Below are 15147 nucleotides of genomic sequence, written 5' to 3' on the forward strand. Positions count from 1 at the left end.
TAGTTTTTAAGCTTGACTTCAAAGGAACAGTCATTTCATAGGATTATATTTTCAAAATACAGAATAGACTAATATCCTAGATGGCTCTTTGGGAATTTGCAAGCTATTATTTAAGTAGAGTACTACAGTTGGATTAACACTTTTGACTCTGACATACCTGGTATATAACTGATGTTAAAAAAAAAAGACAAATCTACAAATGAACAGAACATCATTCCCTACTTCTAACTCTCTGGTCTTCAGAACTGACTGTTTTTCTCTACTTGGAACTATACCATTCAGGATGTCCAAAGCTTCCCCTGGACATATTCACTTCACAATTTCAAATCAAATGTATCCCTGAATACATTTGGTGGTCTAGGCTAGAAGAATGGGTCTCCACCACACTACTCATATATCCAGCATTCCTCTTGAGGAGTGCGCTAATGCACAATTGTTGGCCAACCAAACGTAACTTTTGTTAACGTCTAGAAATGGTCTTTGCATTCATTCTTCAGTCATAAATGTCTGAAATATGTTTGTTGCTCAAGAGAAGTACCAGAGCATTCAGAATGAGCCCCTGGGATTTCGGCCAGTTTTCATCTCACATCAGTGGCTTGTGAAGACTGCGAGGACATAACTGTTGCTGTGGACTTCATTTCTACCAGGGACCACCAAGGCTTCTGGTTCTGTTATTTCAGAAGGAATGAAATCACAGTTACCGGCAAAATGTATGAGTGACAGCGTGTGATAGTTACCTCGTTTTGATTTTCACTTCATTTACTGATCACAATCCAGATGGACTGCGTGTGATTGTTCACTGAGTGATAAGCTTGGATAAAATGTGAGGATTTCAGAAAATAAGCTGCTTTTTTAAGATTTAAGAAAAAGCAGCCAGCTCTCTAAACTGTCTAAATATAGAAACAGGATATTTTATAGGGACTGCTATGGAAAAATCTATGGAAAGATAAATTTTCAACTCATTTTTATTGTGTTCTGATTACAAAAGAAATACAATTTCATTATAAAGATTAAAAATACTGGGGTGCCTGGGTGGCTCAGTTGGTTAAGCATCTGCCTTTGGCTCACGTCATGATCCCAAGGGCCTGGGACTGAGCTCCCTTGTCTGGCTCCCAAGCAGGGAGCCTGCTTCTCTCTCTCCCTCTCCTCCTGCTTTTTCTCTCTCTCTTTTTCTCTGTGAAATAAATAAATACTTTGAAATAAACAAAAAATTAAAAAAACCAATTGGCAAAAAAATTCATTCAGAATTAAATTTAATGCATATTCCTAGAGTTTTTCAAGCATAACATATATTTTTCTAATGGAATGATTATGAATATACTTGCATTTATTAATTCAAACACTTATATCATACTAAACACTCTTGGGGACACAGTAAAGATGGACACTCCCTATCTTATTGAGTTTACATTCTAATTGGGAATGTGTCTAACTCATGCAATTTGTAGTCAGATTTTCTTCTCTGGGTCATAAGCAACATTTTTTATGTTAAAAATTGTTTTTCATAAACAACTGTCTATGCCATTTTTGCCCTGCAAAATCATTTTTATATGCTGCAGAGCAGGCCATGGAATTAGTGTACCATAGTTTACTTAACCCATCTCCTCTTGTGGGACATTTGCTTTATTTCCTATTGCATGCGATTATAATGGGCTGCAATTGGCACCATAAAGAATATTTAGAAGTAGAATTGTTTTAGAAACAATTTTTAACTATATCCAAAGTTCAGCACTTATTTCCATTAGAAGAATTTCTAACTGCCACTAGAATTTGCCTTGTCAGACTCACTTACCTCTCCATTTATATGGACATATCACCATTGGCATTCCCTTGATAAAAGAAGTTTAGACATTGTATAAAATACCTATACGATCCTATTTTTTTTGAAATTCTGCTTCCTTCCGTGACTGTGATTGCCATCAGGAGCCCTTTTTGTAGGTAGGAGAGTAACTGGGATCGCAAATATTTGCATATGATTTGCTACACAATCTTAATTTATGGTTACATTATCTTAATCCTTGCAGGTGGATTAGTTTTCATGAATAAGGTCTATCATTTTGTATTGTGCCTCTCATAAGCCTGTTCAAATCACACACACACACACACACACACACACAATTTTTTAACATGGAGATTAATGAGGAAAGGAATTATACAAATTCTATAGTCATTATTAAGGTCAAAATTCCAATGAGGTTAACAACACCCTCAAAGAAAAAAGAGAAAAAGGTGGTAAGGAAATTGCTGTTTCAACTACAATTGTACACCTGGTGCTGCTGTTATTTCCTGGCAGGGCCTTAGGCAACACAGTGGATGTTTCGTTCCAACTACCTCATTTGTGGAATAGAGCCACCTATTCTTTCCTTGTAAACATTGCTTTAAAACAGTCAAACTGTAAAGTCCTGCTTCATTTTAAAGTCCTATCGCTTTCCAGCTGCCGTTTGACTTCCCTGAATTTAACAAAGAACTTGAACATTTTGTTTTCTCTTGTAAAGAAACTGTGGAAGACAAAAATGCACTGGATAATTGAGATGATTTTATCAGGTTATTGCAATAGGAAGGATGTTTATTCATGAGGAACATCTTAAAATAAAGGAAGGTGGCCCAGAAATCCAAAAAAAGAGAAACAAGGGAGTCCTATTCAGAAGTGGAGTAGAGGTAGAGGTGGCTCTTCTCTCAGAATATATGACAGCAAAGTAGTCATTTCTCAGAAGACAGGATGGGGGGGCATGGAGTGGGCATAATTTTTGACCCTCGCTACTTTGCAGGAACACAGGGGCTTCAGATAAAGTTCAACACTGTCCCTTGTTTTTCCATTTCAATCTACTGCTGAATCATAATGTTTTCTGATCAATAATGGGGCCAAGTGTGGAAAAGAGATTTCAGTCAGTGAGAAAAATTACCATAGTTTTCTTTTCAATATATTGATACTCAGTGTGATGCAGGAAACATCGAACTACATTTTATTACCAATTAAGTCACTTGATGGATGAGCTATTACTTTTGCTCCCAGGATCAATACAGTTCATTATAAAAACGTATTTTCTACAAGAGTGCTTCAAAGGCTTTCTACACAATTGTGCTGCTCCTTGCTCACTCCTTGCCTGAGGCAATCAAAAGGAAATGAAGTTATAATATCATTAGTAGATCTTCTTACTATTGGGAAGCAATAACACTTTCTGAAGTTTGATATACAAGCCTGAGTCCCTTAAAAGTGACAGAGAGATCTCAGGTAGCTCCCATAGCTTTTTGGATTCTTGGAGTTATTAATTCAATTACCCAATCGGTCAGCAGGACTAGCTACCTGAACCAGGCCCCCTAAGAAGGGAAGTGCTTACGCCATTCATTTCTTCTCTTAAGAACATTAATGCAGGTGTTTCAAGTGTTTTACACTTTAAAGAAGTGTTATGAACACAAACCCACACAACAAATGAATTTTTAGTGCAATCATACCACCCAAGAATAACTTAAAATGGGTTTTGTTAATTAAGTTGCATCGTAGGTGAAGCCATATTTAAATTAAATGATGAATCAATGCGAAAGAAACCTCAGGACCGGCTAAAGATATTTTTAGAATGAATATCCAGCTCAGGTACACAGTGAAGAAAGAGAAGGTTTTGTGAAAATGAGCTCGAATAATTTAATGTGACTTATAGAGATAATGTGAATTTGAAGCAGGAGAGAAAAATAAGGCAAAAGAAAGAAGGGTAGGAGCTAAAAAGGTGGTTGATTCACAAAATGAACTGAGAGGCCTTTCGTGTTTAATTATATTTTATTGTTTGGGAAAATATCGTGGTCTAGATTAATGTAATCAGATTATTATTGCTCATTTGTACAAAGATGGTGTGTCTCTAGGCAATCAAAGTAATTAATTGCATGTTGGTCACCAAGTAATCAATATAATATGCCATCTTGACCAAAATAATCAAATTATTCAAGTTATTAGGATCATTTAATTCTCTCACGATGTTACCTCTTACCCCTTTTGTGCAGTTAATTTAGGGGTGGAGTTTCTGGTGAATTCTACTTGATTGATGTGTATTAGCCAGTATTATATAGCTGAACCATATTTATATGAAACAACCTGAACTTGTTGGGGGTATAGTTAGAATATAGCCTTATTTTTAATCAATGATTAATATGCTTTATTGGCTATTACTTCTCTGCCCCTTGTTGGCATCTCCGGTAGTTCCCACAGCTTTTTGGATACTTGGAGTTATTAGTCAGTCAATCAGCAAGTGCATAGAGACACACACACACACACACACACACACACACACACACATGAACTCACTTTGATGGAGATTCATTTTCAGGTATCAAGCCTATACTGATTTAAGTGTGTTTTCTCTTTTCCCACCTCAGGCTTAAACTCTGAACTGTGGAAATTGTCCTGGGAAGAATGTAAAATCTGCTCTAGTACAGGCCTCCCTCCTACCCTTCTCCAGTCCACCAGGTTCAGGGACAAAGAATGAATGGGGAGGATTAGGGAAAGAACTGGCAAAAGTCTTTTAGCTTAAATGATATGGATTTTAGTTCTTTTGGTTGGTTGATGTCCTCTGGGTGGCAGGTAGGCCTGGTTTCGTGGGCGTGAAATCAGTATCCTCACACAAGGCCTCACCGTTGGGGGCTAATGCTCTGCAGTTGCCATTTTGAAAAACAATATATATATATATGTATAATTTTAAGATTTCATTTATTTGACAGAGAGAGACACAGCATGAGAAGTGGTGAGGAGCAGGGGAGAAGCAGACTCCCTGCTGAGCAGGGAGCCCGATGTGGGGCTCGCTCCCGGGACCCCGAGATCATGACCTGAGCCAAAGGCAACAGCTCAACTGACCGGGTCACCCAGGGGCCCGGCCATCTAGAAATCCTTAATAATGCAGCCTTTGCATCTGCTTTGTAAGCCAAGGCTGTTGGAACAACGGCGCTTGTAGCAGGCCTTGGCGCCCGCAGTTCTGCTTCGGCCGTGGGGTGGGTTCTGGGCCTCGCTTTCCCGCCTCCCACCCCCCCTCCCAGCACGCTGGGGGCCTCCACGCAGACCCACGTCTCCCACGGCCTTGCCCTGCCCTGGCCCGGCCGTGCCCGGTGTGTGAAGAGACCTCCGCGCCCCCCTGCAAGCTTCCAGTGATGCCTGGAACAGGACCCTGAAGGGCAAAGAAAAAACCACCGCCCCGGAGAGAAGAGGGGAGCTGCGAAGGAAGGAAACCGGTCTACACTTCAGCGCCTTAATGGTGCTTCCCCCACTTGGGGAACAGGGAGTTTATGTAGCCCCCCCCCCCCCCCCCCCATTATGCAGCCTGGCCTGCTGCTGGCAGGTGTTCAAGGGAGCCGGTGAAGGTTCTGTGCAGGTCTACACCCTGGTTGCTCCGGTTAGCCCCGCCTTGTCTCACTGACCTCACCTGAGGTCATGCTCCTTTGTCCCTGCCAAGGTTTATGCATCTGTTTTTGTAAATAACAGTAGTCCCTAATTTTCTTTTTTCTTTTTTTTAAGATTTTATTTATTCATGAGACACACACACACACACACACACACACAGAGGAAGAGACACAGGCAGAGGGAGAAGCAGGCCCCATGCAGGGAGCCCAACGTGGGACTCGATCCTGGGACTCCAAGATCACGCCCTGGGCCAAAGGCAGGCACCAAACCCCTGAACCACCCAGGCATCCCTAATTTTCTTTTTTAAAAGGGTTATTTTCCTTTTCTATATTCAGAAGCAGTTCTTGTGTGGTATACTTTTCCTTGCAAGTTTAAAAAGATTCATTAATAGATCTGTCTGTTCCCAACTACCACCGCCTTAGCGATCAATCCATTGGTCATTATTAGGTCATTATGATAAGAATTTTAAAGGAAGATAAGTAATGAGTGTGCCATGGCAATGTGAGCTTCTCTCCCCAGCCGTGCATGCTGTGCTAGTCTCCCAGGAAACGTCTCCAGTAGGAGCCTGTCTACTCTTTAACCAAGCAATCCAAGGCGGACGAACATAAAGCACCCGTGCAGGAGTATATCTTATTTTTATAAGAATCATGGGCAAGCTGGTTTCAGGGTTTGTGGGTGACATATTCAGCGACAAAACTTTTCTTTGAGGAAGAGTCACGGCCCAAACCCAGAGTGTATTTTAATTTGCAAGTACTTTGGCAGTTGAAGGAGGCAGGTCTGGAGTATCATTTAATTTAAAAAGTTAAACAGCCCATCACTGACCTTACAGGTGTGGGCTGTAAAAGACATTAGGCTGTAAGCAAGACAAGAAAATGGGAACACTAACCAAGTCCAATTTGTAAACATTGAGTAACTACGCTGTGCAAAGTTCTGCTTAGTTCTTAGAACAAATGAAAGCAATTTCCTGGCTCCAAACAATTTATTTATTTATTTAAGATTTGCTTACTTATTTTTAGAGAGAGAGAAAGAGAGCGAGATTGATTGAGCAAGAGAGTGTGCACACGTGAGTGGAGGCAGGGGCAGAGGGAGAGGGAGAGGGAGAGAGATTCTTTAGCAGGGGAAAGAGAATCTTTAGCAGACTCCCTGCTGAGCATGGAGTCCAATATGGGGCTTGATCTCTTGACCCTGAGATTATGACCTGGGTCAAAACCAAGAGTCAGATGCTCAACTGACTGAGCCACACCGGTACCCTATGGCTCCAAAATGTTTAAAACGTAGTTACAGAAATGTGTAAAATATTATTTCAAACAGTAATTGTATACTTTTTTCAAGTTAGCTAGATTGATTTCAGTGAGATGTATCACAATATAACTTTGGAAGACCTCAGCCTGGGTCATTAAAAAAACCACAGCACAATGTGGTGCTTCTGAAATTGCCATAAGTCCAACCAAGATTATTCCATGGCGATATGACTACATCAGTTAGAAGGGGACTTACTGGATGACTTTAGTCAATGAAGTGAAACATAGGCTCAGATAAAACGCTCAGTTGTATTTAATTCATTTTATGGATCATGTTAAAGATGTTGTAGTGGATTTAACAATAATGCCCCTTAGGTGAATGACATTTTACAGTTTAACTCCTCTCCTGCTTACCCTATTTTACCCAAGACTCACAGCAGCTTTGTGAATTAGACAAAGCAAAATTAACCAGATGCAGATGCAGAAAATGAGGTCCAAAAAGAGGATTAGTCGATAGACAGCGTGGGAATTTAAATTCTGGATTTACTATCTAATGGTCAATACAATTTTGAACAAGTTATTCAGCCTTGCTGTGCCTCAGTTTCCTTATCTATATTGTTTGCAAAAGTTAGTATGATAACAATAATGGAATAGTTATTAAGTAAAATCATACATAAGAAAGAAATTACTTAGATCTTTTCTGTAGCAAATTGAACTACATAGGGGGCATTATTCACACAGCTTAAAATAATATGTGTGCTCCTTGAAATTCTGCAGTGTGAAAGCCTCATAAAAGCAAAGGACCTTTGAAAACAAAAATTCCAAAAAAAAAAAAAAAACCACCAAAAATTCCTAATACAAATATTAGTCACTTTATAAGTTCCTCCATGTTTATAGATTGAATGAGCAATTCAAATCAGACTGATTTTTTCCTAATGCCCCGTGGAAATTGGTGCACAGACCCTTAGGCTTCGGGAGTTTGAGAGGTGGTAGGGAATGATCTGGTTCAGTCTCACTTTATAAATGGGGAAACTGCACATCAGCAAAAAGAGAAAGCTAAGTCCGTACACTTGGCGTCCTCCCCGTTAGACCCAGTCACCTTAAAAAGTACACTCCCGGGATCCCTGGGTGGCGCAGCGGTTTAGCGCCTGCCTTTGGCCCAGGGCACGATCCTGGAGACCCGGGATCAAATCCCACGTTGGGCTCCCAGTGCATGGAGCCTGCTTCTCCCTCTGCCTGTGTCTCTGCCTCTCTCTCTCTCTGTGACTATCATAAATAAAAAAAATAAAAAATAAAAAAAAAATTAAAAAAAAAAAAGAATTTAAAAAGTACACTCCCCCCGTGGTGATCCCAAGAGTCTTCATGCCCAGCCTCATTCTGATGCGAGGTAGGGAAAGGAGCGTGATGCGCAGGGCAGGTGGGCCTAGGTGGGGCAGGCCCAGGTGGGGAGCCACAGTCAGGTGGCTCAAACCTAAAGCTCTGCAGGACAGATGGCTTAGGAGATCGCAGGAGGACGACAGACTTGGCTTGGAAAGGAGCCTTTTGAGGCAACACAAGGGGCATACACATAACGCACCCCCACAGAAGTGCAGTTTATTTTTTGTAAGAATCGTAGACAAGTCGATTTCAGGGTTTCTGTCATTGAAACTTTTATTTATGACAAACATAAAGACCTGCTTTTTCGTGTAATGGACATGGGTAAGAATTCACCATTTTCTGAATCCTTGTAACATCCATCCTGTACTTACATTATCTTGAGTAGAAGTCTTGTAGTCAAAGTAAAGAGCAGGGTACATTACCAATATGTCAGTGGATTAGACGGGTTGTTTGTAGTCTTTTTCTTAAAGACAGATCTTCCTGAGAAAGTCTTTCCTGAAAGACTTAGGTCTTCCAGATCTAAATGTGATCTCGTGGAAGTTAACCTCTCCGAGCTCAGTTTCCTCAACTGTACAATGGAGGTAAGCCTGAGGTTGTGGGAGGATGACGTGAGGAGCCCACGAGACACTTAGCGAGCTGCCTGACAGCAAGAGCGCAATCCCGGGCCTGCTGTTACTGCGGGTTTGGGAGGAGGGTCCGACGAGGCCCTACTTTGTTTCCACTTGCTCACCTGTCAGCCTGGTGAGCGGAAACAGGCTTTGGCCTCAGTCCTTTGGGTCCCCTTTGGCTGCCCCCGGAGCAAAGGACACAGGCCAGAGCAGAGGTGTTCGCTGACCCCCGGGCCCAGGTGGTCCAGGCTCCCCATCCAAACGTTTCCAACGGTGAGTCAAAAGGACAGAGCTTTAGAGGAATTAAATAATGGCTTTTGTTCTTCTCCTCTATTGCTAAGTAGGGAAAAGCGTGCGGGCGTGAACGCCGAACACCCGCGAGCACCGGGAACCACGTGCAGCCAGCACCGCGCGGCCACGGCGGGGCGGGGGCGGGGACGGGGGCGGGGGCGGGGGCGGGGCGGGGACAGGAGAGGGGCGGGGGCGGGGCGGCATACGCACGCTGGGGGGCGGCCCGCTCCGGCTCCCGCGCCTCCCCACCGCCCCGTCCCTCCCCTCCGCGCCCCGCCCCTCCGCGCCCCGCCCCGCCCCTCCGCGGCCCCGCCCCTCCCCTCCGCGCCCCGCCCCGCCCCTCCGCGGCTCGCCTCTCCCCTCCGCGCCCCGCCCCTCCCCACCGCCCCGTCCCGCCCCTCCGCGCCCCGCCCCGCCCCTCCGCGGCCCCGCCCCTCCCCTCCGCGCCCCCCCCCGCCCCTCCGCGGCTCGCCTCTCCCCTCCGCGCCCCGCCCCTCCCCACCGCCCCGTCCCGCCCCTCCGCGGCCCCGCCCCTCCCCACCGCCCCGCCCCGCCCCTCCCCGCCCCTCCGCGCCCCGCCCCTCCCCACCGCCCCACCCCACCGCCCCTCCCCACCGCCCCGTCCCGCCCCTCCGCGCCCCGCCCCCTCGCGGCCCCGCCCCTCCCCCCGCGCCTCGCCCCGCCCCGCCCCTCCGCGGCCGCGCGCAACAGGCCGAGCCGGGTGAGTGGAGCGGAGTCCGCCGCGGTCCCGCGCGTGCGGGGTGGTGCGCGTCCTCCGGGCGGCGGGGCGCGGGGGCGCGGGGGCGCGGGGGGAGCCGAGGGCCGGGAGCCCCGGGGCGGCCTGGCCGGGGCGGGCGGCCTGGCGGGCGCTGGTGCCTTCCGGGCCGGGGCCGCGCTGACGCGCTCGGTGACCCGGGGCGGGGCGGGGCGGGGCGGGGGGCGCTCGCCGGGTCGGTGCCGCCGCGCCGCGGGCTGGGTCACGGGGCCCTGGACGCCGAGCGTGGCCCCCGCGGGCCGGGGGTCGGGAGGAGCCGGGCGCGGGGAGTGTGGGGCGGGGGGGGCGGCGCGCCCGGCCCCGGGGCCTCCACGTGGGCGCTGCTCGGGCGTCGGCGGCGCCTGCGGACCGGCTGCACCCCGAGCCCCGCCGCCGCTCGCAGCCCCGGATGGCGGCTCCCCCGGCTCCCCGGCTCCCCGGCGCGGCGGGTTGTGTCCGCACGTTAGTGGGGTGTCACCGCGTGTCCGGGGGCACAGCCTGGGGGTCACGGGGGGTGGGGAGCGGCGGCCCTGGGTCACGGGGGCGTGGGGGTCATGGGGTGGGCTTGGGGGTCCAGGGGGCCCTGGGTCACGGGGTGGGCCTGGGGTCACGGGAGTGGGACTGGGGGTCCCAGGAGTCACCAGGGGTCCTTGGGAGTCACGAGAGGGGCCCTAGGGGTCGCGGGAGGGGCCTGGGAGTCCCGGGAGGGTCTGGGGGTCATGGGGTGGGCTTGGGGGTGCCTGGGGGCCCCCAGGGGAACTGGGGATCATGGGGTGGGCCTGGGGTCACGGGAGTGGGGCTGGGGGTCTAGGGGGCACTGGGTGACGGATGGGCCTGGGGTCCTAGGAGGGGCCAGGGAGTCCTAGGGGTGCCTGGGGCCCTCAGGGGAACTGGGGGTCATGGGGTGGGCTTGGGGGTCCAGGGGGCACTGGGTCATGGGGTGGGCTTGGGGGTCTAGGGGGCACTGCGTCATGGGGTGGGCCTGGGAGTCTAGGGAGCACTGGGTCATGGGGTGGGCCTGGGTTGCAGGGGTGGGACTGGGGGTCCCAGGGGTCCCTAGGAGTCAGAGAGGAGTCCTAGGGGTTGTGGGAGGGTCCTAGGAGTCCCGGGGTGCCTGGGGGTCATGGGGTGGACCAGGGGTCCTGGGGGTCTCAAGGATGCCTGGGGGTCATGGGGTGGGCCCTAGGGGTCCCAGGAGGGGCCTGCGAGTCCTGGGGGAAGTGGGGATCATGGAGTGGCCTGGGGATTTAGGGGGGACTGGGTCATGAGGTGGGCTTGGGGTCACGGGAACGGGACTGGGAGTCCCGGGTGGGGGGGCTTGGGGGTCACCAGGGGGGCCCTAGGAGTCTCGGGGGTGCCTGGGGGCCCCCAGGGAACTGGGGCCATGGGGTGGGCCTTGGGGTCACGAGGGGGCCCTGGGGGTCTCGAGAGGGGCCTGGGGGTCCCAGGGGTGGGCTGGGGGTGCCCGGGGGGGGGGGCCTGGCCCAACGATTTCATTGGACTGACGTTAAAAGGAAGGGGCCTGAGTGCCACCCAGGACACGGATGGCCGGGCCTCCCTGGCCGCATCCCTTGTAGCCTCGTGGTCACCAGAATACACTCATGTGGTACAGTCCATGTTCTCTTTAAAGCAGAACTAAAAAGTTAAGCACCAGTTTTAGGTCAACAGGAGGACAGGCTTCCCTCGGTTGGGTGAAAAAAAAAAAAGTTTCCATTCGGCCTAGGCAGCCTCCTTACAGGTAATGTTTGTCAGGTGTGTGTGCAAATTTGGAGGCACGTTTGTCCTCTACGTGGCTGGATCTAAAACTCCTGTGGGGAATTTCCTGGGTGGATGCAGGTTTCCGGGCCCCCGCCAGCAGAGGTGCCGGTCCGCTGGGCTTGATACGGGGCCCAGAAATTTGCACGCGAGCAAGTGTTCCAGGGTGACTGCTGCAAAGCCCTGCCCTGAAGGTGAGGACCGTGCACCTCCCTCCCCTGGAGGGTGATAAGCACCGAGGGCTAAGTTGCCGTCAGCTGGTGCAGTTAAATGCCCGAGTTACAGCTGCCATCAGAATAATCCCCACGGAATCAACTGTTGTCCCCCAACTCTGTTTTGTGTAAGGCTGTTGAGGATTATGCCAAAGGTGATAAAGGAAATTTCATTCAACCATTTCTTGCGGGGACCTGTGTGCCCTGTTCTGTGCTGGGCTCTAGAAGCTGTGTGGACTCCGTGTCAGTGAAAGTTAACTACAGAAAATGAGGTTAGGACACTTACAAATACAAGGCTCTGTTTGTATCGGCCGTGGAATGGGTATCAGTGTTGGTTTTGTTGAGTTCATTTTTTAAGGTGTTTAGTTGGGGTTTTTTAAAAATCTCTGGACAGCTAGTAAAATATGAACTGAGTTTTGATTTAATCTTTTTACACTTGGTTACAGTCAACTCAGATTGGAAACATTTGTTTTTAAAAATTGAAATGCAAATGGATTTATAAACATATTACTTTCAGGTGTTTAACATGCTTTGCTATTTGTAGCCATTCTTAGGTGATGTCAATTGCCTTTTTCCAGCTTGTGTTTTTCCCTGTAGCTTTATAAAAATATTTACTGTAACTTTTTTTTTGGGTGGTCTGTGAGGTTTATGGGTAGGCTTGTGTTGGCTTTACTTTTCTAGACAAAGGTTTTTCGTGTTTACTCAATTTTTTAGATGCTTTTTTACTTTTTCTGAAATTGTGATGCATCTTAAGATTTTTACATGTTTGACGTAGTAAGGAATGTCATCTGTTCTCCCCTCTACCCCCAAAAGCTGTTAAAAACAGTGGTTGTCTTACTGTATGGGTAGTGTGAGAATCAGAAATAGTACATTTGCCCAGTAACCTCTAAGCCAGTTTCCAATTAACTGAGCCTCAAATCATTTCAATATGGACATAGAGACACAAGAAATGATGTAACTTTTGGCAGTGTAAATAGTGAAATTTATATTCTAGCAAAGCATTTGTTATGCGTGCTGGGTTTATTTTATTTGTGATTGTAGATGGGAAGAATACTTCAAGTGATTTTATTTTCAGCTTAAGGATTTTGTGCACTTTGTGTAACCACACTTCCTGGTGAAAATGCTCTACTGTAGTCGTACGTTGTGCTTAAAGAAAAGCCTTTCATTGGTATCTTCCTGCTGTCTACACCCCTTACATAAATTTTAAACTGACCAATTGAGGTAAGAGATGTATGGCTGAATCTGCAATTACTTTTTCATTATAGGGTACCTTAATGATACAAACCTTCTGAACCAAATTAACACTTTTTTAAAAATTGGGAGCAATGTGTTGGGGGTCTCTAAGACCGTCTGTAGATTCAGTGATTTTGCAGGGACTTGTAGCTGATGTATCATAGCAAAACACCAGGTGCTTAATCTGTGACAATAGGTGTGAAATGTTGCCAACCAGGGAAGCTCCTCGGACACTTCAGAACTGATGGCTTTTACTGGGGACCGGCCACGTAGGCCTCCTCTGCCTGGCACCGAGCACCAACCAAAATTCCACACTTGCAGAAGGAAAACAGGTGTTCACTATAAACCACATGGCACGAGCAATTCAGGCACAGTGAGTCACTCTTCGCAGTTGAAGGTGGTGGGAATGCCCCTGCATTCTCGGTTCTCAGACACTAGCCGCGCCTGGGGCCCTGCGAAGGACAGGCAGTGACTCTCCCGGCCTAGCCGAGCTCTTTACTGAATCTGTCTTCTTATCTCCTCGTGTTTCTCACCACATCTGAGTTCCAAGTACTAGCAATACTTTGTCTCTCTGAAGCCTTGATTCTTCAGTTGAGAAATCAAACTGGTCTGGGAAGCTTGAATAACGAGTATTTTCAGAAAATACATGTCTCACGGATGACGTATCCTAAAACACCAAAGTTTGTGTTTTTTCTAAGCTTAAGCCTCTACTCCTCCAGTGCAAGCTTTTAGTGTCAATTTGGGCATGTTGTCCACCTTGGTCCTATGCAAGGCACTTGATCTGAGCTGTTTACAGGGCTAGAAAGTTTAGAAGCTAAAATGAGGTCACTAGGGTTGTATATTGCCATGTTTCCACTTCCTGTATTGTTCAATTTACATTTGGGTTGCATTCGTTTATACATTAGTTGTTGCAATACCTAACACGGATTTTCAGGGTACTTTCTTGCCAGGTCAGGCCACTGTAGTCGACAGTGTGGCTGAAATACAGCTTAGTTACCTTAACAAAAGAGCAGAGGGATCCCTGGGTGGTGCAGTGGTTTAGCGCCTGCCTTTGGCCCAGGGTGCCCTGGAGACCTGGGATCGAATCCCACGTCGGGCTCCTGGTGCATGGAGCCTGCTTCTCCCTCTGCCTATGTCTCTGCCTCTCTCTCTCTGACTATCATAAATAAATAAAAATTAAAAAAAAAAAGCAGAAAGCAGAGTTCCTCCAGTGTGCTAGCCCTAGGAAACAGAAAACCCTAACAGCTATAAGGTACTCATATCTCTGGGGGAAAGTTTTTTTTTTTTTTAATCATAATGGTTTTTAGCCTCTTTTTTGGGGGAGGGGGACCAGGCTCCTTGAAGAATCGGGTGAGAGGAATATGCCTCCTGCCCCCAAATATATGGATATACACACACTTTGAAATAGAACCTTGCAGTTGCAGGAAGTTCATGCAATTTGAAACGCCATTCTTGAACCCCAGGTGAGGGACTCCTGCGTTTGTGTGACAGGAGTTGTGGTTTGGGGGTGAGAGAGGTGCCGCGAGGCTGGAGGGCGTCGCTCAGGGGGTCTGCGGACCCTCCGCCCTGCCTGGGATCGGGCCGCCCGGGGGCCGCCGGGGGACACCAGGGGACGCGTGTGCGCACTGAACCCGGTGGGCGCCTGTCCGAGGCCCCGAGGCTGGTGCTTTATTGCGCCTTCCCCTCGGTTCGAAGGTCAAGCTTCCTAGAGATGCGGCATCCGGATCTTCAGCTTTTACTTTGCGGCCGCTCCCTCGGCCGGTAAACGGGGCTCCCGATGAGGCGGCAGGTTTCGGCAGCGAGCAGCTGTGGGCGGCCCGGAGGTTGGCCGGGGCGAGGCCGCTGGGCCTGCGGGTGACCCCGAGGGCGGCCGGGGTGCGGGCCGTCCCGCCGCGCTCGTAGCCCTCCGGGTATCCCCGTGGATTCGGGCGGTGCCCCCTGAAGCCCGAGGCCGGACATCCCAGGCTGTGGCAGCGGCCGCCGCCTAAACCTCAGTAGGACCTGCCGAGGCGGCGGGGCCCCTGCCTTTGGGCTCCGGGTACCCCGATAACTGCGAGTCCCGGTGCTGTGCTGTCGGGAGCTGGGGGAGGACGTGATCCGAGTGCCCGTGGGGCCCGAATCCTGCCTCGGGAGATGTCACGTCCTGGGGGGGGCACGGACCCCGGGGGAAGGGGGGGCCTCGGGGACGGGTGGGGGCCTTGGGAACCGGGGGCGGGGGGAAGGGGAGGGCCTCGGGGACCCGGGGGAGGGGTGGGGGCCTCGGGGACCCAGGGGTGGTGTGGGGGACTCGGGGGAG

The 15147-nt window shown here is 49.2% G+C and overlaps 1 protein-coding gene across 1 annotated transcript; it reads right to left on the reverse strand.

The window, feature by feature from the left end:
- Positions 1-4864: 4864 nt before the first annotated feature.
- LOC121487253 (skin secretory protein xP2-like) lies at positions 4865-14810 on the reverse strand. Its single transcript, XM_041748771.1, has 4 exons — positions 14591-14810; positions 9576-10300; positions 8093-8160; positions 4865-5147 (listed from the first exon to the last, which is right to left on the reverse strand). Exons 1-4 carry the CDS (start codon positions 14808-14810, stop codon positions 4865-4867), a joined length of 1296 nt encoding a protein of 431 aa, XP_041604705.1.
- Between the last annotated feature and the right edge of the window lie 337 nt (positions 14811-15147).

This window comes from Vulpes lagopus, chromosome 1 (genome assembly GCF_018345385.1).
Source record: "Vulpes lagopus strain Blue_001 chromosome 1, ASM1834538v1, whole genome shotgun sequence".
In the NCBI taxonomy this organism is placed as follows: Eukaryota; Metazoa; Chordata; class Mammalia; order Carnivora; family Canidae; genus Vulpes; species Vulpes lagopus.